This window comes from Pleurodeles waltl, chromosome 7 (genome assembly GCF_031143425.1).
Source record: "Pleurodeles waltl isolate 20211129_DDA chromosome 7, aPleWal1.hap1.20221129, whole genome shotgun sequence".
NCBI classification, from domain to species: Eukaryota; Metazoa; Chordata; class Amphibia; order Caudata; family Salamandridae; genus Pleurodeles; species Pleurodeles waltl.
Window position 1 is genome coordinate 289854924 of NC_090446.1, and position 24739 is coordinate 289879662.

Here is a 24739-nt window from a genome sequence, read left to right on the forward strand (position 1 = left end):
TTCAAGCCTCCAGAGTTACCGTTCTGACTGGTATTTCCAGGGGCCATAATTACCAGAATAATTAACGGGCCATTTGCAATGGGGCTCACGTGCATAAAGACAACAGCATCTCATGGTCAACTTTTTGATGCCATACCACACCAGAGAGCTTACACTTGTATCATTAACCACACCAGTGGGTTATTTTGTAAAACAACAACATGTGCCAGACAATGTGAAGTGCTATTGCTTTTGGACTGAATCAAAGACTGAAGAGATTTCTGGTTTTTCAAGTTGTGTATAGCTTGTCGCACATTAAACATTCCCTCAATTACAAGTCTGTAGGAGACAGTCGGAGAATCAACCTCAACTGAACATGTGTTTACAAGTGCATACATCCATTCCCTGTATTTACAATATTTTTGATGAGGTATTCACATCATCGTGTCAATTTCCTGTATTTGCTTTGGCCTCCTGCATCCTACAGAGAGGCCTTCACCTCATAAATCCTCTGCCTCATGTACTCTGCCACGTCACTATCCCAAATTCTCTTCTTCCCGATCACCTATTTCCACACCCTTTGTCAAAGAGCAATAATTATCATTAGCATAGTTACACCCTGCTCTGCCCAGATTCCTTTGTGACCTGTATATCTATCAAGCACTCAGACTCCCTTCTCAGTCCTGTTCAAGCAAGGAAGTCCGAGGTTGTTTTTGCAAGGACCTGGGACCAAGACATCATTTTCAGGTAGGAGCAGCACTGCACTGTTATCAGCATTCTCTCTCTCGTTTCTAATGTGGTGTGCATGTTAGGCATGCTATAGTGAGCTAGTGTGAAAGGTGTTTTACAACTTCACCGCACTATTTGTTTTCCTTATCATCAAAATATGATTGGAGAGGACCTCCGAACCTCACCATCAACACCAAACATTCAACAACGGAAATCCACGCTCTACATGTACAAAAGAGTCGCTGTTTGCTTGACATCCCAGTTTCTTTCCTGTTTTAGGGGTATGACGTGCTCTACAACTGCTGCATTACATCACTGTGAATATTTCACATTATTAAGGATATATCATGGTCAGAAGCATACATTCATACCTCCGCAGCAGACAAGGCACCGGCACATACAGCACTTTTAGAAATACTACGCAACTATATAGAACAACAATGTCTACATAATGAGTAAATGTAACCCACATCTCTTCAGATCTCTTTAGTTTGTTACATATAAGTGATAATAACAGTTTAATGGACAGTTTTCATCATTATTAAGTAATTTCTGACATTTCTTTCATAAGCTTTAACTTGGACATTCACTTTGTTATTTTCTAAGGTTTTCACAGGCACTCGTGCGGCTCTGTTCAAATTTGCACTGTCTGCGGACTTTTATAATGATAAATAAATCGGCACAATGCTTTGCATCACTTTGCACAACTTTGGCTCATTTGCGCACCATATAATAGTTTATTTTTTTATATCAGCGTATACGTACACACACATTTCTTGTACCCAGCTACTTTTGTAATGTTCCTGAAATACTTTTGACATGGTACTGAATCAGTGTGGGGCAGTAAATCAGGTAACCTCGCTTACAGGGATTACTCATAATGTATGGAAAATGTAATTCCAAAGTTGTCCAGAAATATCTACTAGGCTGTTTGTATGCATCCGTTTCTTCCTTTTCAAATATCAGGTTCAAATAATATAGAAGCACTTAGTAATATGGCAACTTTCCGGGAGCCATATCGTTCAATTAAAAATGATACTCGGTATACATTTCTGTTTAATCTTTTCGTCCTCTAATGCTACCCTGCTTCATCCTCAATTTCTACCTGTCATTATCCGTATGTGAGTCTCAAGTTTAATATTAATGTTACTTTTTTACAATTTCCCCATACATTATAGTTGCTGTAGGGTGGTTCTGGCAGCAATCTCCCTCCCCAGTCCCATCCCCGCCTCATTCCTATGCAGGCTAATTTGAAATTCAAGCCAGTTGCCAGCTGCACATTGAAAGGCGACCGGCGGACTCTACAGCCAGTCCCCTTCTCGTTCATGCACTCATTGCAGGAACGGGTTTGTGCCTTCAGGCACACTGCGTTTGCTATTATAAAGTACACATGTACCATAGTCAAGGTATCATGATTCTTCTAAGGGCTGATAATCGCTCTAACATGTCAGATTGTATTTTTACTTAAAATATCTTTATTTTGAATAATACCACCCTTTTGGTGGATCTGGAATGTTGACATCTGCAAACGGGACAGAAAGCTCCTTCAGTATTCTAAATCAGAGGTTCCCAACCTTTTGACTTCTGTGGAACCCCATTTTATAATTACTGGACCCCAGGGACCCCCACTGAATCTTTATTGAAATCTGGGGATCCTCTACTGAGTCATTACTAAACGCTGGGGACCTAATCTGCTAATAATATTTAATTTTTTAAAGCAGTCGAGGACCCCCTGAAGAGGCTTTGCGGACCATCAGTGGTCCCCGGACCACAGGTTGGGAACCACTGTTCTAAATGGTTTCTTAGAAGAATTGTTGGGAGTTATTTATTCTAGCGGCTAAATATTCTTTTTTGGCACGAAGATTGCTCCCTTGTATTTTCTCTGTCCCGTCTTTCGGACTAAGATTATATGACTAATGTCTTCTTGCCACTTTTGATGTTTGTTGGTATGCTGTGTAAACCATACATTAGATTTCTTTTTCCTCTGTTTCATGTTAGTTTTCAAAGAGCCATATTATTCCACAAATGGAAAAAAGGGCATCATTATGTCATTTTATCATTCTTTTTACATCCCCACTAGTGGGGCTTGTCTCACTCAACTACGCTTTATATGAAGGGGATCCAGACCTCTATAGCTGATACAGGAGATGTCGATGGTCTATAAATTGTTCTTTTCAGCTTATCTTTGAGCTGTAAGAAAGAAAGCAGAATTATTATCAGTCCAGTCCAGCATTTCATTCATGCGGTAACTTGAACTACCTAAGGGGCCAGAAGTAAGCACCCTGCAAAAATCACTCTTTACCATGAGGGACCAATAAAGATTGTTTGGAAAAATCCAATCCATCCACTGCCTGACAGACTTTGGCATCATTACTATTCTGGAACTCCAAGATTCTAATGTCAAAATCATCACAAGGACAACTTTGATTACAAAGTCAAAGGTCGGACATCCAACAGACTGTTCTTCAATTCCAATATTTTTCGGGTGTGATAAAACACAACTATAAAGGTCACCTCTCAGTTGCTGACAGGTTTACTTTAGACATTATCGTCATTCCGAGTGTCCTGGGTAACTTGACTACCCTCGAAGTAATTAAACCAGGGCTAATAGTAACCAGACAGAAGGGACAAGATAGTCCATTATGAGATGAACTCCGAGACACCCAAGAAATGTGGAAGTACTGAAGAAGACTATAGTTCTGATTCAAATTCCCACTATGAATATTCATTCAACCCAGACATTCCTCTGAAGATTTCAGCGCAGGCATCAGACAAAATCTCGGGGTAAAATAAGAGATCCACTTAATTCATGAAGTTCTCGTAATTCCGAATGCGCTGGGCACTTCCATAATAAACTGTCTCAAAATGAAGTGACTACTCATTATGAGTGACCATGTATTTACATCCTTAAATCTGATCAGTATGGCTGAACTTTCATAGCATGCTTGTAGGTAGTTGCTACCCCCTCTACATTGCCCAATAACTCTATTCACCCTCAGAGTGATGTGGGTATCAGGGATTACTCCAGAGTGGAAAGTTTATGGTCTCCTCCAGCCACGCCTCGGCGATTAACGGTATAACAAGGCAAATGTAGATGGACTGATCATTCATGTGAGTAGCCAGTGCGCGTAAATGGTGAGCATTATTAATGGGACACTTGTGGAAGGACTTTTCAACCGGGTTTTAACCGAAAACCACGTTTCTATCTTGCTACCTGTTTCTGGAATTAACTAGTGGACGACCGGTTTTATGAAAATATATTATTTTCCAGCAGTACCTCGACATTTATTGTATGGTTTTGCTAGTTCGAGGAACCTGAGCACCATGTCGGTCTAATCAGTGACACAGCATGTGCTTTCCCCCTAAACATGCACTTGCATGTTGTTTGTATCGAATAAACCTATTTAACTTCCAAGTTAGGACCTGCAAAGTTGGAACAGAAAACTCACCCGTGCCATGAAATCGTAAAGTGGCATGTGGGATGCAGTTTCTCTATCCACCACTGACATGTAAGATTGATATGTATGGTTCCGGAGATCATCATCGTGCTTTGGCTGGCTGTTGGTAAAGCAACTGGAGTGACACATAACAAGGAAAAATGTTTTGCTACATAGATAACCTACTTTTATATATTAGTTTGCCTTGTAGCTATAATTATATACTACTAGGACAAACAAAATAGTAAGGAAGGAATAATATATCCACACAATGAACAGTGACAAACTGGTATTTGTGCCTGTAAAGGCGAAACACCATTTCCTTGAACAGGCTTGAATATGAATAAAAATCAATTCTTACAACCCAGCCTGCTAAAAAGGCAGCCAAATATTTTAAAGCTCTTTTTATTTGCTGTTAAATTCGAATTCTTTTGTGAAAGTTGATTTTTGATAAATATATTGGAAATTCAACTTTTAAAAAGTTATTTTGTGCTGCAAGAGAGAAAACTAAATTATAACCTGTTATACTGACAACCCAACTCTTTAGACTGTAATACTTATCCCAGAAGAACTGTCATCAACTCCCTCCAGTAGGACAATACATCTGTCTCAGGGAGTGGGGTGGCTACTGTGCTGTCAACTGTGTCCACTTATCGAGCAAATCAGGAACCGATGTCAATATAAAGGACAGTCACAGCAGATCTTCCTTTGAGGTTGAGGTTCTAAGTGATGGTCACACGAATGAATGGAAACCATTCATTCCCAGTTGTGTCAGACAGTTTTATGTCTCCACTGAAGAACAAAAACTGATTACAGCTCAAGGAGAGAGGAGATTCCCTCATTTCAATGTGTGTGTTTATGAAAGGTAATACCAGACTCCAACAGAGAAAAAAAGGCTAGTTTAATATTAAATGAGGCTGGCTGGGAAGGTTTGAAGTAGAGGTAAAAAGAGAATGCTGCACATTCGATGTGAAAGTTCACAGGACTGAATTAAGGAATTCTGCAAACAATTCATAGTGCACAGAATAAGAAAAGGACTACACGTCTACCTCCTCTGAATATTCCTGGACCTGGAAGAAAAACACAATTCTGCCTGACTTCTGGAGAAGAAAGACTGCTAGCACCCATGAACTGGAACTGCTCTCTGTTAGATGGATGCAAAAGGCAGAGGACATTATGGCTACCCTGATGGAGCTCAACTTTGAGAGAGCTCTGTCTGGCAAGAAGCTAGGTGCCTCTAAGCGTTCTCTGGGGACTTGAGGGTGATAGGATATAGCAGGACTGATGTCCCCATCACAAAGAAATGTTTGAGGCCTTTTGAAACTCCAGAGCTTTGATTTACAAATGCTTTGTATCAGGCAGGTGTGCATTACTTTTGTAACAGAAAAGCTCATGCAAAGTGCTCAGGCGGTATTTACCATTCAATGCTGGTAGGGATTTGCGTTGAATAAAAACTCAAAGTAATGCAAAGTTGTGCAATGGGCTGCCCTGTATGACTTTGTTTCCAGGAGGCATTCCATGGGTAGAGCACGAGTAGACCTTGGGCATTCTCATTCAGCCCTTCATGATGTTTGATACAAATCCCTCTCTACAAGTAATTGTAGACTGGGGTTTGCATCAAAATACCATGCCTCCATGAAACATAAGCAATCAGAAGAAATGTTTTTATTTCTCCAGGTTTTTCCCTCTTGTCCCATGTGTTGCATTGTGCAGGACACACACAAAGTGGGAAAAGCCTTACAACTAAGGATTTGTAATGGAATGCCCCCCTGCCCTTACAAACCTTTACTTAGGACAGCCCTGACACCCTTGCACTTGGTGCAGGATGTCTGCTTTGGCTCACGGTTGCCTAAAGTGCAACAGCTCAGGGAGTGACAAGAACAGAGCCACACCGTAGTGGATATGGTGCTGCTCTTTTCTCTCCCTTTCATGCAACGCAAAGCAACTTTACTGTCTGTGCTGTGCTACGTGACCTCTTGATATTTCTGGGACAGGTGACCAGGATAGGCTTCTAAGGAGAGTGCACCCTAGGAAAACAAGTATTTCAAGTCAACCAGCACAGAACATTTGCCAAGTAGAAAAAAGCTTCAGCAGGATCTCACATTGATGGTATCCAGTATTTTGGAGCCCTGCCTGGCTACAGCATCCAGATTTGATTCACTGAATGATATTGAAATAAAAAAGTTACAAATTTAGAGTTAAAAGTTGGGGCCTTAGTGAGGTGGCTGCACAATCATTCTTTGGTGCACAAACTGAAGACTTCGTCTAAAACCTGATGATGAAAAATCTGAGTTTTATGTGCTTTTGCCGACTTCTGGATCCGAACTTGCCAAACTGGAGAATTTTGAAAACTAGAAGGCTAAAAATGTTTTGAGTAAAAAACTTTGAATGGTGCAATTTACCAGCCCAGAAGTAACCTTCCAGTGATGATCTGCCCTAGTGATAGTTCTATTCTTGTCACAAGGACCTGGCAGACTACTAGCCCTTCAGCCTGATGGAGAGAAAGTCTCCTTGTACTGACTGGACCATTACTTTTCCTTGACAACAATCAGGTGAGGGATACATAAGAGGCAAAGGAAAGAGAATGAGTGGGAGAAAAAGAGAATGCACGTAAAAGAAACAGAGAGAAAGCATAAGAAAGCTCTTGCCCGTTGCAGAGACCTCTCCATCTTGGTTTTTAGGAAAGTAGAAACTGAACTCTACTTTCTAAAATCAGTTATATCAGGAACTTATTTTGGTAAAAACGGGAGGTGGCCAATATACAGACAAGTTAAATTAGTGCCTTTTTGATTTGGAACAAAGAATGATATTGAATATTAATAATTAAAAACTGATAGAAGCAACAAAGCAGGTGAAGCCTACATCAGACAATCTGGATGGCCCTGAATCAAGCAACAACACACAAATGTTTGAATGGAAAGCTAGGTTTTCAGCTGCTACCTAAGTTCATAAAATTGGATTCTTGATGAAAATTGAGAAGAAGCACATTCCGTGTTTCTACTGCTGTCATTGAAAAATCAAGACCATCACAAGTGGCAGTGCAAATCCTGAATACATGGATTAAAGCAATCTGGGAGGGCTCCCTGATGATAGGATTTAAACTTTGCTGCCGGGAAATTAGGAGATTTACCTTAGAAGGCTCTGTGTTCACTGTGGGTTTGATGAGTAGTCTGTTGTAAAGGTAGAGCAAATAGCAAAGTACCCACTGTTAGAAATTGGGTTTTTGGTTGGCAGTCAGGTTACCCTCTGTCCAAGCAAGAACCCTCACTCTAGTCAGGGTAAGTAACACACAATCCAAAATTATCCTGTGCCCACCCTCCGGTAGCTTGGCACGAGCAGTCAGGCTTAACTTAGAAGGCAATGTTTAAAGTATTTGTGCAATAAATCATACAATAACACAATATAGTACCACACAAATACACCACACAGTGTTTAGAAACATATATAATATTTATCTGGATAATTGCAGGTCAAAACGAATAAAGATGCAATGTGAAATTGTAAAGATATCACTGAAAAGTGATATAAAGTGTCTTAAGTCTTTAAAAAGCAAACAAAGTCTCTTTCAAGCACAAAGTACCTGGTTTAAAGTGGAAAATCCCTGCAAAGGGCCGCAGAAGAAGAGATATGTGGAAAAATGGTGTGTGCGTCGATTTCTCCCCTGCACACACGGACTTGCGTCGTTATTTTTCATGCGGGGAAGTCGTGCGTCGTTTTCCAGCGCGCGAACAGTCTCTTTCTGTGGTTCGCGGGATTTCCAGATGTCCCAGGGTCTGTGCGTGGATTCTTCGGCTTGTTTTCCGGCTGCACGTTGTTCCAGGAGGCTGTGTGTCGAAGTTTCGTTCTCACGGCAGGCATCGCGTCGATTTCCCTCTGGAAGTCGGGCGGCGTTGTCCTTGCGAGGCCGTGCATCGAAGTTCCGGTCGCCCAGAAGGTGTCACGTCGATCAGCATCGGTGTGCGGAGATTTGTTTGCCTCGGAGCAAGCTGTGCGTTTCAATTTTCGGCGCACGAAGAGTCCAAATGAAAAAGAGAAGTCTTTTTGGTCCTGAGACTTCAGGAGGCAAGCTCTATCCAAGCCCTTGGAGAGCACTTTTACAGCCAGACAAGATTTCAGCAAGACAGCAAGCCAACAGCAAGGCAGCATTCCTTTGTAGAAAGCAGGGAGGTGAGTCCTTTGAGCAGCCATGCAGTTCTTCTTGGCAGGATGCAGTTTCTGGTTCAGGTTTCTTCACCAGCAAGTGTCTGATGAGGTAGGGCAGAGGCACTGTTTAATACCCAAATGTGCCTTTGAAGTGGGGGCGACTTCAAAGAGTGGCTTAGAAGTTCACCAGGTCCCCTTTCAGTTCAATCCTGTCTGCCAGGGTCCCAGTAGGGGGTGTGGCAGTCCTTTGTGTCAGAGCAGCCCTCCATCCTCCCAGTACAGGAAGACCTATTCAAAATGCAGATGTATGCAAGTGAGGCTGAGTACCCTGTGTTTGGGGTGTGTCTGAGTGAATGCACAAGGAGCTGTCAACTAAACCTAGCCAGACGTGGATTGTAAGGCACAGACAAATTTAAGTGCAGAGAAATGCTCACTTTCTAAAAGTGGCATTTCTAAAATAGTAACATTAAATCCAACTTCAACAATCAGCAGGATTTTGTATTACCATTCTGGCCATTTAAAATATGACCTTCCTACTCACTTCAGATCAGCAGCTGTCACTTCAACAATGTTTCAGGGCAGCCCCAATGTTAGCCTATGAAGGGAGCAGGCCTCCCAGTAGTGTAAAAACAAATTTAGGAGTTTTACACTACCAGGACATGTAACTACACAGGTACTTGTCCTGCCTTTTACCCACACAGCACCCTGCTCTAGGGGTTACCTAGGGCACACATTAGAGGTGACTTATGTGTAGAAAAAGGGGAGCTTGAGGCTTGGCAAGTACTTTTAAATGCCAAGTTGAAGTGGCAGTGAAACTGCACACACAGGCCTTGCAATGGCAGGCCTGGGACAAAGTAAAGGGGCTACTTGAGTGGGTGGCACAACCAGTGCTGCAGGCCCACTAGTAGCATTTAATCTACAGGTCCTAGGCACACCCAGTGCATATTACTAGGGACTTATAAGTAGATTAAATAGTCCAATTGGGTATGATCCAAGGTTACCATGTTTAAAGGGAGAGAGCAAATGCACTTTATCACTGGTTAGCAGTGGTAAAGTGCGCAGAGTCTAAGAGCCAGAAAAAACAGAGTCCAAAAAGTGGAGGGAGGCAGGCAAAAGGTTAGGGGTGACCACCCTAAAGCATGTCAGGTCTAACACTATATGTGTGAAGTGGTCACAGAGGGAGAGGCCATAAAGCAGGGCTGGGACTGCATTTTGAGGTAACTGATGGCTGTGTAGAGATTGCTCTGGTGCAACTCAATACATTGCATTACCATTGCCCAGGTGAGATTAGATGTGGGAACTTTTTACTGGCTTCTAAAGGAGAAAGTCAAAGAATTGAAGAATTTGTTTGATAGTCTTGATGTGGAGGAAATATGTGTTCAGGTCTTTGGCCACCTGTATCCTTCCACTAACCAGCTTTGTAATCATTTGATGCTTTCATGTGAATGTGTGTTCTATGAAAGCCAAATACTAATTCTAATAGCCCTCAAATTTTGATGCATGTCCTATGATAGGATAGGCAATACATTAAAGCAATTGCTTAAACAAATGGGTGACTCTCGAATGGATCCTGTGAGTGGCTTGAACTCATATGTTAGACTCATGAGCCTGTATAAAAAGTTAAGTTTTTTTTAACTATCTCTGACTTATCATTCAGTTTCATCAGCCTGAGATTTGAGACAATTTGAGATTTGGATACTAAAGACTGCAGCATATCTCATCGCAGACTGGGTGTCAGTGAACAAACCCTGAGTGAAAACATGACAGGGCACATTTGTGTGTCATGCCAAAGTCACTGCATGACTTAGATGTAAGTCACCCCACAGCAGGTCTTAGGAGCCATAAGGAAGGGTGCAATATAATATATGGGAGGACATGACTGCATGAGCAGATATGCCCCTGTGATGTATAGTTATATTCCTAGATATTGCCGGACAGCCACTTTAGCCCATGTACTGGACACCGGTCATCATGAGTGACCCAGCTACATGATGGCTGCACGGAAAATTATAGTGTTTGGTATCAAACACCTTGTCTTAATAAACCCATACTGATGCCAATATAGGATTTATTGTGACATGCACCCAGAGGGGACCTTAAAGGTGCCCCCTGAAAACCTACTCGTCCCTTAGTGTGCTGCTCTGGCTGATTGTTATCGACCAGCCTGCCACCACAGATACGTTTTTGAGGACCCCGTGGAGGTGAGAGCCTCTGCTCTCTGAGGTCAGAAACAGCGCCTGCTCTGGCAAGAGGTGCTATCACGTTCTCCAACAGGATGGCCAGTAAATCTGCATACTTCAAAGTCCCTGCCGCCTTTGGTATGTAACCCCCAACTGCCCCCAGACCTGAGAGAAGCAACCCCCTGAGGTCCATTTTGCAACAGCATAGACTGGAAAATTAGCTATGCATGAGGCGTGTTTCACTGACAGGCTGGACACACTTCTAGGGTAACCAGTCTGAAGTGAAGACGAAGTTAGGAATTCCACCATCTTGTGTGTGGTGGAATTAGGAATTCTGGGACAGGGTGATGCCCACTCCCAAAAGGAAGTGGTCATCTAAGGGATGTAGTGACCCCAGGGGTAAGTAGCCCTTTGGCTACCACCCTTCGCTCTACTTAATGCCCCTAAATTTAGTTTTTAGGACTTCAAATTTTGATGGACAAAGTGAAGGAGTAGACGAGGAAGAGTGCTGATCCTTGAGCAGAGGAGCAACAACTGACTTGACATCAACACTGATAGCTTGCCTCCTGTCCCCACCACTGTGAAAGAAACAGACTCGTCCTGCCATTGTGCAGATTCCAAGAAACACAGAGGGCTGCCAGTGCTTTGCCAATCACTAGAGAATCTCCCTTGGAGTAGAGGAGCTACTCCCCTACAGCCGCGAGCACAAAAGAAGCAAGGTCCAGTTCACCATCCTGCCACTTACTGGGACTACTGAAAAAACAGCCACCAATGAAGAGGAAATTGAGCCCCTACAGGGTAGATCCATCCTCCCTCCAAGTATGGGACTGCCAGGACTAACCGGAGCCACACAGCACCAACATCCAGGGTACTAGACCCCTTCTTCCAGCAGCCAAAGCTTGTTTTGTCCAGTCACCAATGCTGAGTAAAACCAACCTGCACACCAAGGGACTTCAGGGGCAGTGAGGCCCACATCAAGAGTGGCCTAGCAGCCTTGCTTGCCCTCTTTCTGCAGAACCCAAGACAAAGAGAGAATCCCTCAAGGTGCCTCTGTATCCACATCCCATGGCCAGAGTCTGGGGGAGGTTATGGTACTCACGTGGTCCTGATACCACCAAAAGCTGAGACCATCCTTGGGTTTGGCAAGACGGGACTTCCAGTCACTGACTGCATCCTCCGTCCAACCGTGAGTAGCTCCAGCACACAAACCCGAACCCAAAATACATCACTGCACCTGAGCCACCCAGGCCCGAGGCAGTGCAGTCCCTACGTGCCTGACATCTCAAAGGTCAAGCCCCCCTCTGAGTTCCAATGGACTGGCCCCCAGTCTCTGCTTGCATCATCTTTATGCAGTGAATGAGACACAAAACACTGTAACACACCCCTGCACCCTTATGCCCCAGAGCCTCTCGAGGTGAAATGTTGTTTTGGCCTTGAACTTTGCCCATACTCACCTCAAGTCCAGAAGAACAGTCCTGCAAGTTGCTGGCAAGTGCCCGAATGCAATACTTGTTTTTCCCCATTGGATAACATTACTGTTCCAGAAATTGCACTGTCAGCTTTTGAAACATGTACAAATTCATCTCTGGAAAAAGTGCTTTCCTGATTCTGATGATCTTTGTATCTAAAGTCATATAAAGTAAGTGTTATTTTCATAAATGGGTGTTGGTTTCTTTCTTGAGTGTGTGTCCCGCTTACTGGCTCTGTGTATGCAATAATTGCTTAACACTGTTCTCTAATAAGCCTACCTTTTCACCCCCAATATAGAGCTTTTAGGGTTAATACTTTAACCCCTGTCAGCCAAAAAGGGTCGCCCTGAACTATCTGAATAGTGCACCCCTATATTGATACACTATATAGATAGCCAACTTCCTACAGACCATGTCTCGTGGTACTAGATGTCCGTGAATGACACTTTGATCTTTTAGGTGCTAATTTCAAACTTAAAAATTCACAACTCCAGTTCTACTGATTGGATATTTGCTTTTTGGTGTTAAAAATGTATTAAAATTAATTCTATTTTTCCAAAGTGGTGTGGGATTTTCCTTGTGTTCTTTTAACTTTATTGCTGTTTGCTGTTTTTCTGCTGCATAACTACTTTACACATTGCCTCTAAGTTAAGCCTGACTTCTTTTTTGTGCCAAGCTACCAAGGGCTAAAGCACAGGTTAATTTAGTGACATTTGTGGTTCACCCTGACATGGATTATGGCTGTTGCTTGAAGGGGGTCACCCCACCTTCAACCAAAAACTCAATTTCTCACAGTATATTAACTAGGGTTCTCCCAATGATAATTGTCATGAGGAAGTATTGGATGTCAGACAATTGATGGTGTTGCCAATTTGATTTCTTACTGATGCATAACAGAACACACCAAATGATTTACAACTGCCCATTATGTGGTCTTAATAGACTAAATAGAGACTGCAGCACTGAGTGTCTTCACTTCTGCAAAATTCGATACACTGAAATTCCCTATTATTGTAAATCCAATTACTGACAGTTGATGACAGTTCATAAGGTCTTCTTCAAGGTGTTATCCCCTCTATAAATCCATTAATATTGCTGTGGAATAGGAAATTATTTGATTAGACCACTCCTATTGTGTAAAGTATGTGATTCTTTATGAATTTTGATAGATAGTATTACTTGCTTAGCTTATGATCTTTAGATTTCATATTGATTTGATAATGGTAGTAATTATGTGATTTAACTAAATGAATTGTAAACTATTTATGGTATAAAAAGACCATAGAAATGGAAGAACATGTTCAGTGAACTTTCTGGCAGACCATTAAAAGCAGAAACACAAAATAACCTTCAGCCTGCTTTTGAAAATGTTAATACCCACGTTGCGCACTGCAACATATGCTAACACAGCCTCCACCAAATCTAATATGAGTCATAACATCATGGAATCTATAACCCCAGGATACTCAAGTATCCTCGACAGCTGACATTATGCCATGAGCATGCTATGCTTTAGAAATTTTTATAATTTGGTTATTTGTTGTGTGTTCACCAGTATGAATGTCACTGGTCCCATGCCCAAGAATATGTAGAAAATACTTCTTGCATTTATGTCACTGGCCTTCCACGTTTAGTGGTAAAAAAGAATCAGAATCTGGCTTTTATTTTTCACTGACTTAATGATAGCAAGTCTGATTAACATATGTCTTAATCACTTTTCTCCATTTTTGTAGGGAAAATATAGAGTCGTTTTAAGGATGCTGCACAAAATATACTTCGCACTACTGTCATGTCAAGCTGCATGGTCGATGAAAGGAAACCCAGGTGTGAAGGTTCAAGTCTCTCAAAAAGGAATGGAGTATGGTAAGTCCTGATGGAGCAATAGTACAGTTGATGAAAGAGAAATCAACTCTAATACGTTGCACTCTCAGTGTCTGTTTTAGATCAGCGGTGTCCAAGAGGGTGGAATCTGTGCCACATTTTCATGTTAAACTCAAGCTATGGAAATGAGTACCGTTCAGATTAACTAAATGTTCACATATTGTATGTGGCTATCCTAAAAATCTCCCATAGCTCTGCTTAGTCCCAACATAACTTGGACAGCTCTGTCCTAGATGTTACCAAATTCTAAAGAGGTTACTGCTGGGAGAACTAATGAGAGGGCAGACCAAGGCGTTCTTCCTAGGGCAGAACTTTCTGGAAACCGTTAACAACTAAACCTAAACTCCCATATGATACCAAAAAATAATATAACATATTATTTATACACCATAGGGCCTTTAAACTTACTGGCTTGTCCGGTCTGGGGGCTAGATGAGTGTGGAAAAAGTCAACAATTTGGAGCATTTCTACAGTACAACAAAACCTTTTTACTAAACTACATGCAGTACAATCTTAATTTGTTAATACATATCTCACACTCCGGTTTTCTGGTTTGAGGTTACAATGTAATCGGCAAGGGGCTAAACTCAGATCATTTTGTCTGATATTGGTTATTTTCCTCAATTTAATAATTCGTTCATTGTCCTTACAAAGTCTGTAGTCTAGGGCCAGTAAGCCCCGCTTGGATAACAGTGCGCTTTATAAGCTCATGTAACATAACATCCTGTCACTTAAGAGCTATTTCCTTAAAGCACGAACAAGATGTGGCCTTTCAACTTACCTTCAATTGAAGTGCCAGGAAGCTTTTGAGTTTAGGTGGTGGGGTCATGTGATGTCAGGTGCAAGAATTGCAGGAACCCTCTGCAGTCTCTCCAGTGCTTGCCTGTTTAAGGTGTCGAAAGGCATGCATGGGGAGCCACTAATAACATTAAATGCTAATGGCTTACTGTTTTAAAAGTGGTAGTATTATTGGGGTTTCCAGTTTGTCATAGAAACACTCCATCACTAGATTCGTTCTCTCAGAAACATTGATTACAGTCCCCTACCCACAGAACTTTTTTCAGTCGATGAAAATCTAAATGATATTAGTTGAGGGGCATATTTAAGAGCCTCTTGCGCCACTGGAACATCACTTTACGTGAAGCTCCGGTGGCGCTATGCCCTGAAACGTATTTACAAGGTGGCGTTGAGCCACTGTTTGTGGCTTAATGCCACCATGTAAATACGGCCTCTTCACATGCAGCATTTTGTGTTGCAGTGGGCGTGCCATAGCAACACCCATTGCATTTTGACGCTGCCTCAGATTCACGTATTTTCATAAACCTGAGGCAACGTAAAAATCTAACGCCACCCTAGGGGTGGCATTAGCAAGGCAAAATGAGAAGGAATACTTTTATTCCTCCTGGTTTTTTGCTTTTTCTATGTGTGCTGCATTCTGCAGCATGCATAGAAAGAGAAAAGTGCCAGACATGATTGTTTATGTGCTGGAAGATGTCCCTTCCTGCACATAAACAATCTTTCAAAATGACGTTTGACAAGAACTGCCACATTGCCATTAGTGATAGTTTATGTGCAGGAAGGGACGCCAACAGACATCCTTGCACGATGGTGCAAGGTTTCCTGCGTTGGCAGCTAAATTTAGCACCAGCGCAGGGGGAAAAGCAGGGCTGCCCCATATTTTAATAAATATGGCACAACTCTGCGTTTCTAAAGTGACGCAGCACTGCTAATTTTGGCGCAGTACCATGCTGCGCTACTTTTTAGCAAATCTGGCATAGTGTGATGCTTCCAGGTCGCCTTGTGTTTTTGTCCAGGTGCTCACATGGCTCAAAAAGTTTGGCATGCTGAGATCTTAATGGAACTGTTGAGGACACCGTAACACTAAACATTATAAAAAATAGGTATTCCTTTTTAACATACTTAATGGTGCTCAATTTAACAACATTGGCAGGATGAAAATTTGATTGGGTTTTGCCAGAATATGCGACCCTAACAGGGAGATGATTTTAGTTGTATTTATGTGTTATTTAGAAAAGATCATATAAATACAATTAAAATGTCAATAGCAACAATATAAAATTTAAGCATATGCAATATTTGTAATTCACTCATATAAACATTAAATATAAGTGTTTGCAAACTTACAATGAGTCCACTGTAAAGCGATAATAGTTGACATATAACTCAATAAAGTATAAAAGAAAATGAGTAAATTGAGAAGAAGAAAGGAAAAGGGAAAATACATTTGTTAAAATAGTGGAAATAAGCAATAAAAGAGGTGTCACAAGATCATAATATGAGATAATTAATCAATCAATCCATCATATTTATACAGCGCGCTACTCACCCGTGAGGGTCTCAAGGCGCTAGGGGAGGGGGTCACTGCTGCTCGAAGAGCCAGGTCTTGAGCTGCCTCCGGAAGATAATCAATAACGGCAAACTATTTGTATAAACAAGAAGACAATGCTGGAAGCATAACAAGCTGTTATAATAAAAAATATTATAGAAACTACATAAAATCATTGAATCAAACAGCCATGGAGGTTGTAGTACCTCTTTGGAAAATATATAGTTTTTGTGCTATGGAGACTAGACCTGTTAAGGAATGTTGTTATAGGTAACCACATCTCTTTTCTCTTTATTTCTAAGGCAATATGGTTAAAAAAAATTATCACATACCGCCAGGCTTTGAAATGAACATTCATGGCATTCTTCCAATGAATTTGTATTTTTTTTATGAAAGGCCACAGAAAGCAAAATATATATTAACTAACTGCGATGAGATAAAACATCCCAATTCGGATAAAGACTGCCTAAAAATATATCAGATATCGCATAAGTAATTTTAACACCAAAAATTACATCGAAGTGTGTCCAAACGTTTCCCCAAAATCTAGATCTCGGAGGTCAGTTAAAGGGCAGATGATTGTAGATGTCAGTGCTGAGCACTTTCTAAGGGTGGCATCTTGCTTACATATGGAATTATTCTGTTCAGAGAGTATTTCCTGTTTTCACTGTTCGTCGATATCTCCTGAAATAGAGACTGCACAACTTATTACTTCCATGTCCTTTTAGCTTTTTTTGTTTTCATATTTCCCTTCTCTACTAGCTACTCACACAGCCATTCGCTTCCTGGAGCCAATGCTAACATCTCTCCAAATTGGGGACATGCATGGGAAAGCAAACATCAAAGTTGACGTGGACTATGAAGTCACTGAGTGAGTAGAAATGGCTATAGCCTAATGAGACATAACACACACATGTGTCTGTAAACACACACGCTCTTTCTCCCCCCAACACACTCTCTCCCCCCCTCTCTTTCTCGCTCTCTTTTCCCTGCACTGGATCCCCATAAACCCAACCTCACGAGTGGCATTAATAAAGCAAAATCAGTTCAAATCAAATTGTACTTATTTTTCAGTACTTTACCGAAGAACCGCAGAATATAAACGTACGCATGCCAATGCTTTTTAAAATGCATACATTTGTGTACTGAATTAAAATAAAATGTTGACTTGAAGTTTGAAGTAAAGAATCAGTTAAATGTGCTTTTTGTGATTTGGAGTTGCTTGTTTTAAGTACTTTATTTAATTGTCAAAATAAATATATTCATTCCATAAAAATCACGAACTAGACTACACCAAACTTTAAAAAAGTACATTTATTTAACACACCGTATAAAATTTTTCATAACCAGCACCAACGTGAGGAGGTGGTAGCTAATTTACAGATTGTATTTTCTATACTTGCAGTATCAAAATTACCGAGTTCAACATTTCCGACGCGAGTGTCACCTTTATCCCTGGGATTGGCATCCATATGTCTATCTACAACAGCCATGCAAAACTCAGTAATAAATGGAAGATTAACAGCTGGGTGGTGTAAGTATACCAGTCGAGTCATGCGTTTGTCAAGGACATCCAGAAACCTGTTTAGGAAAGGAACATCAGACTCAGTTCAGTGCAGTCTTCAGCAATTATTTTTCATTTCAAATTTGGCATTATTATTTTTTCAAAGGTAATATTAGTGAGCTCAGACAGAGGCGGTGGCTCCATTAGGGAGAATGAGCACCGCCCTCTCTGCTGCCAGTGCACCAAAAATGAAAAATGAAACAGCAATAAAATCATTTCATTTCCGTTTTATTTCTCAGTGCACCCGGCCAGCCCAAGCCGAGCGCAGGGGCGGAGCCATCACTGCTGACTGGCAGCAGGGGAGTAGGAGTGGTGCAAACTCAGGACCAGATTTAAAACAAACAGGTGCAGCACGGTGCTGCGCCAAAGTCAGAAGCTCCGTGCTGCGCCAGTTTTGAAATGCAGGGATGTTGCTGTTTTTACAAGAATACGGGACAGCCCTGCATTCCCTCCTGCACCAAATTTATCTTTCAGTGCCAACGCAGGTACCCTTGCACCAGAGTGCAATGGTATCTGCGTTGATGGCATTAATTGTTGATGTGCAGGAAGGCATCCCTTCCTGCACATAAACAATCATTCATGGTGGTTTTGTTCTTTCTATGTGTGCTGCAAAATGCAGAACACAAGAAAGCAAAAACGAGGAGAAATGAAAGCATTTACCCCATTCCGCCAGGCTAATGCCACCCCTGGGGTGACATTAGTTTTTGGCCCTGCCTGAGATTTACAGATTTTTGTAAATCTAGGGCAGCATCAAAAGCAATGGGTGTTTTGCGGGGGTGGACCCACAGCAACACCTATTGCACGTCCCTCTGCTGCAGAAAACTGCATTGCGGGGACATATTTACAAGGTGGCTCTAGTGGCACAGGTGGCGCTTTGAGACTTGTAAATATGCCCTCAGAGTTTAAAGTGTGCATGTCACTTTGACTGGCTGTCTTGCGACGGCCAGCTAGACATGCTCACTTTAAACCTCTTGACCTGAACTGTCTTAGACAGCTAGGTGGAGGGCTACAATGTCTTTAGGAGCACTGAGCTGGCCCGCTCCAACCAATCCTGGTACTGCTGTACTGCTGTTCAACAGCATGAGAGAAGCATCTGAATTGGTTAGGGGAGTTGGCGCAGTGAACCCTTGCTGCCTTTTTGACAGACTGCGGGACCGAGACTCATGTAGCGATGTATGGTTTATTTTCAATACCAATAGTGTTTAAGTGTGTAGTGTCTTGCCAGATGGCAACATTTCTTCAAAAAGGGCTTTTTCTACTTTTTGCTTTATGGAAAACAATTTAAGCATTTCAGATGTGCATTGTCAGTCGGAGTTTAGGAGATGTTGTCGGGGCATAGTCTCCGACACCCGTTGACTAGTGTAAAAGGCCATTTATTAGGACAGGCTTGCTCATCATAATAATACATTAACAAAACTAGAACTTTTAATGAACAACTTTTCATCTTTAACCTTTGGAACTCCCCTGTTTTCCATTCTCACTTCATTCCCCCACTTATCCTCTGTTCAACCAGCCTCCCCTTCCATTCTCCCACACATCCCCATTCTGTCATCCTTCATCTGCTTCTTTTTCTCCCCTGGAAGGGTTGCCAGGCCCTCATCTGACTCTCCACCCTCCCCCACCTACTGCCACCAAGCACAAACCCTTTGGCATTTTGTTGCCCCACCAGCGAAACCACTGCAACACCTCAGCCCCTTCAAACAGGCTTACTCCGCCATAGATCTCCCCCACAGATTGGTCAGCAAAAATGTAATGACATTCCCAATCTCTGACAGATGCACTCGGTCATTCCTGAAAAGCACCTGCTCATCCTCCTCAATCCCATCGCGCGCCAGCACCTTAATGTCATGCGCTCAACAGAAAACCTGCATACCCCTATTGAGCTTCCTCTGAGCCCTTTCAATAGCCCCATTTTCTCCTGGGCACAAATTCTGTCCACACTAAACAGGTGCCATGCATGTTTTGCTGCAGCAGTGCCCAATCCCGTTGCATGTGTTGCAGTAGGGTGAGCCCAGATCGGCAGACCAGATCTTTCTCCCCAAGGTGTAATACCAATACGTCATGACATCCCCATGTCGGCGTGATCGATCTAATAAAAGGAAGCAAATTGTCCCACCTCATTCCCCTATTTCCCCACCACAACACCTATTCCCTTATACTCGGCAGTCCCAGAGATCATCTATAAACCTGCTCCTCCGCATATTTAACCACCTAATGAATGAACCAGTGTCCGAACAGCCACATGACTGCTTTAGCTTTCTCCGGGCCACGCACGCAACCTGGAAGGAGAAACAAATGTCAGTGTGCAACAATATCCCACCCCAAATCAAAAAAAAAAACCACACCTGAAGAACAAAACATTACCACAAATGTGGCACAACCTACCACGTCCCTGAAAAGCTTCAAATCAGGCTGTTTCATATCTCTCGCAACATTTAGACCACCATCTCCCAATACGCCTGATTCGGTCCCAAAACCAACCCAACCGGGCTGCCTCAGTCGCCACACCAATCCTAAAGGAGTGAGTAAAAACATTACCCGCCTGCCTCCCCAGGCGTTTCAAAACCATTCTCAAAACAGACAACAACTGGAAAGCTTCTCACCATTTTCATGACAAAAAACACTCTCTCGTCGACTCACCCTGTCAACCATATCCATTTCCCCTGGATCAGTTGATCCGTCTTTGACTGCCTCAACCAGATCCCCAAGCACTCACCCTGTCGTTGCACATCCCCCACCCCTACTCCACAAGCTTTCCCCAATACCCAACAATTCAGACACACGAAATGCCCCAAAAAACATCTATGTCATACACAAATGAAAAAGAGCCACATTGTGGGCATTCACACCACAAACGGGCAGGACATGCAAAATATGCAAAAGCAACTCAAAAGTAATAGCTTCATGCACCACACCACCTGGCCCTGTTATAACTCTTCCCCAACCTTTCAGCATCTTTCCCAGAGGGTTGTCCCAGCCAAAAAACAACTCCCCATAAAAGGACACTCCTGCCAATCGTTGCTGGTGATAAACTGTTCTGAATCAGAAATATGACAAAACGCAGCAGCCAAGCCTCAAGCATTACTTGATCCTGCCTCCAGAACTGCCCTACAAAAACCTCAAAATCCTGAAATTCCAACCATGCTAAGCGATAACTCCAGAGGGTTTATTCTGCTAGCAACATCTCCACCAGTCTCATGACCATCACCCCCACTCTCCCAAATGTCTGCTGGGACCACTGTCTTGTGCTCCTCTGGGCCAGGCACCAATTGGCGGAAACACTGCCACTGCGAATGAGACAGGGAATCTACACTAGAACTTTTGGCCCCTAGAATATGGGCAGCCTTAAATATGATGCTTAAAATCAAGCAATGCAACAGAAACCTCTGCAGCAGCCGCAGATCCCTGGCCCCCCCGTCTGTTCACCAAGTCTACCACTGTCAAATTGTCCACATGGAACATCACTGTCCTGTTGGCCAGTTCGTCACCCCACACCGACAAATCCACCAGCAGAGGAAATAATTCAAAAAAGGCAGTGCTCCTGCCCTGTGTCAGGAGATTACGCATAAAGTCAAACTTACACAGGAGCAGATGCCTTTTACCCAACTCCCTCAAACAAATGCATGTTCAGACTTTTCTGATTATCTGAACCTTGCATCCGCTAGGGAGAAAGGGGAATGGGAATAGACAAAGAGAGACCGTCTCCAGATCCAGTTCCAGCCTGTGTTTCCCTCTTGTAGAAAGGATATTCAGTGTGTGCTTCTGTAACCTGCACCTTTCCTCTTATTGGGATTTCTTTAAAGGAAGGAGCTGGATCTTTTGAGAGCCTAGCCTCTCTCTATTTAACAATGTTAACATAATATCTTCTTTTCTCCAGGAGTCAGAGGTATCCAAGGTTCTCTGGAGAACAGTTCAAAGGTTCACAAATATACAATCCACTAATGTCTTTTACAGGAAAGGAAAACTTGTTCTCAAGCTTCCGTTTTCTCAATCACAGTATCTAGGAATTAGTCTGTGTACTGAGGTTTGTCTCTGAGACAGGCAAGTCTGCAAGGCAAAGAGTTTTTGAATATATATGTACATATATATATTGACAAGTCTGGAAATCATACTAAAGGATTCCTTCATGCAGTTGCTTGAAGTTCTGTTAAGCCAAAACAAATACTCCTTAGAAAGCCGATAGCCAGTTGTTGGAAGAATAAAGAAATTCAGATTCTCCAGAAGGGAAAAAGTAGCTGGTGTGCACACCGTAACAAGAAAAAAAATGAATTACTAAAAATTGGAAAAATTCTCTATGAAAGGAACACTCAAGAACTTTACAACAATGGCAAAAGTTTTCCTGTCAGTCTCTCCCTCCAAAGAACTCCCTCCCACAGAAGGTTTGTTGGGGAAAGTGTTGTGAAATTGCTTTATTAACGTTGGAGCATGCACATTTTGGAAGGCTTCCCAGGACCTTTCTTCTGGGCCAAAACCTTTCCAATCAATGAGGTAATATAATGTTCCTTTTCTAAACTTTCAGTCTAAAATTCGATTCACTTCATATTCCTCAGGAACACTGCTCATTCTCTTCAGGATGACAGTTGAAGTGCACAGCTCCCATAGTGAAACAGCTGGAGGGAAGCTTCAGCACAAGACTAAGGAAGAAACACTAGAGTGCTGACCTCACAAGGATTTGCGGCCACTATCTTGAGTGGCAGTTAAACCTGAAGAAGCTAGTTCTAAGAACAGCCTCCGCAAGAGCCACTGGGAGTGAGGACGCTGCTGCAACCAACATGGATACAAGGAAAAGGGGAATTGTTTGTGTTGAGGAAAGAACTTAACAACACTGGCAATAGTTATCCTGACACCCTGACTCAATCATTGTGCAGGCCATGTCTCCATGCACTACCGGCCATCCCAGAAAAGACCAAGTGAAGAGGCGACCGCCACATCTGAAAAATCTGCACCTGCCAATCATTGTCTTCCTCCCGAAAGGACATGGGGACCCAACTAAACTGTGTCAAGAACAGGTCCCATACCTCAATGTCTTCCCTCAAACCCATGGTCAGACGAATCCTGGGATGAGGGAGGGATGCACCTGACATCGCCAGCCCCATGTGCCTGCAGAAAATCCTACCACCCCGGACCACCCTACACACAAATTTGAGGAAACCCAGCAGTTGTTGTGCCACGTGCAGTTCAATCTTCTGTTTCAACCTGATCTGCGACAAAAATAGTAGAATCAGACGCACCATGAAAGCCATTGTGTCTAGCTCAATGCCCAAAAAGGTCAAAACACAGCTAGGGCCCTCCGCTTTCTCAGGAGCCAAGGGCACCCCAAATTCCCATGCCAATTGCTCAAAAAACTACAGTGCTCTACCACACGAGTCAGAATGTGGAGTCCCATAAAAAATAAATCATCCAAATAGTGTGACACCTTCTGATGTCTACTCACCTGAATGAAAACCCTCTGCAAGAAGGTACTGAATGCCTTAAAAAAAAGCACAAGAAATCGTACACCCCATGGGCAGCCAATGGCCCCTCCCAACTGTATTCCCAGCAGAGAGAAATCCTCGGGGTGAATGGGAAGCCTATGGAAAGCTGCCTTGATGTCCGGGTACCTGCGCAACCAAGGCAGTAACCTTGGAAACTTAATTAGAGTAGGCACCCTTCGGCCCAGGAGCACCTTGACCCCTCTGCCCCTGGTAGATCTCCACTGCTCTGCCAGACTGGCAAGGGAAAAACATTGCATTACTGGGTGTCTCCCCCCACATGTGGAACACTCATGTTTAAATTTGCAGGGGTGCCTGGAGCAAAACCCCTTGTTAAAGTTCCAACACGCTCCTGAGCTACGTACTGGGGCTCTCTGTGCCGTACCTGCCCTTCCCTGAGTGGGACACTGCTGAAAAGGCATGTAAACCGCCGGGAGACCACTAGCTGTGTGGGTGGATGCAGCTGAATGTGAAGAGGACATGCACTGCATCCATAACTCTGAGTCCATATCGCCCCATGGCTTTTGAGGATTAACGATCACTCTGGCCCTAACCTCCTCTTCATAGCTCAGCCATGCAAAGCCGCCAAAATGCATCTGGGCTTTGCAAATAATGTCCATGTACTTAGACATGGCAATGGCCCTGTCTGAGTATTTGTCAAAAATGCAGAGGTCCAACTGTCCAGAGTTATGGGGACCCTAGGCCTATGAGCCAGCTCCCATTCTTTCTCCTTAGAACGCTCCGTCTCCTGAATATCCCTGTGAAGGAGCTTGAAAACATTAACATACTTGTGCCTCCAGATACTTGCTTTTGTCTTGTCTGCTACATGTGACCAGAAAGGCATAGCTAGTCCCATTTATGGGAGTTTTTTCTTATGCCCTTCCCCGTCCTTGGCGTCACCCTCCTTATCCCTGCTTGCCGCTGTCTCCCCTTCCCCGCCCTGTGGCGGCAGCACTTTGTCCCCCACCTGGTCCTTGTTGCCTACATGTACCACACCTGTACTGGGCATGCCGTGTATCGAGTCCTCCCCCACACCAATAGACTTATATTGAGCTGTGCTGGCATTGCTCTTCCAATCCCCCCCATGGGGCCCACCAGTCTCCTTTGCCTTGGAAACCATGGCCGGGAATGACAGCTTCCAATAGCAACTTGTGCCCACAGCCTTCTTTGCGTGAAACTTAGTGCCCTCGCGTGCCAGACATTGAAGTCTGCAAAACAGTAAGAGAAGAGGGGGTTGCGCCGCTCCTGCGCCCCTTCCCCATCACTTGTACCCCGCTCACCTCTTTTTCGTGAATCTCCCCATCTTCCCAGTCTTCCAGGTCTTCCTCATAATCCAACTCAACCATATCCTCTTCGTCCACACCCCATTCCTCATCAGCGCCCACTGCCTCCACCACGTCATGCTCTTCATCCATCCTGTGTCCCCGTGGCATATGCCAAGTGTGTGCTTCATGCACTCCTGCGGTGTAGAGAAGGCTGCCGAAGACCCTCTATGGCTTCCGTCCAAGGTCCTGGGGCCGTTTTGCTGCCGACCTCTGA

General features: G+C 43.2%; 1 protein-coding gene across 1 annotated transcript in view; it reads left to right on the top strand.

The window, feature by feature from the left end:
• Positions 1-654: 654 nt before the first annotated feature.
• The window catches only part of LOC138304025 (BPI fold-containing family C protein-like), a 72215-nt gene continuing 48130 nt past the window's right edge, over positions 655-24739 (top strand). The window contains exons 1-4 of the mRNA XM_069243678.1: positions 655-726; positions 13671-13800; positions 16928-17036; positions 17571-17699. Coding sequence (XP_069099779.1) covers positions 13695-13800; positions 16928-17036; positions 17571-17699 — 344 coding nt within the window. The 5' untranslated portion in view covers positions 655-726; positions 13671-13694. The remainder of the gene's footprint in view (positions 727-13670; positions 13801-16927; positions 17037-17570; positions 17700-24739) is intronic.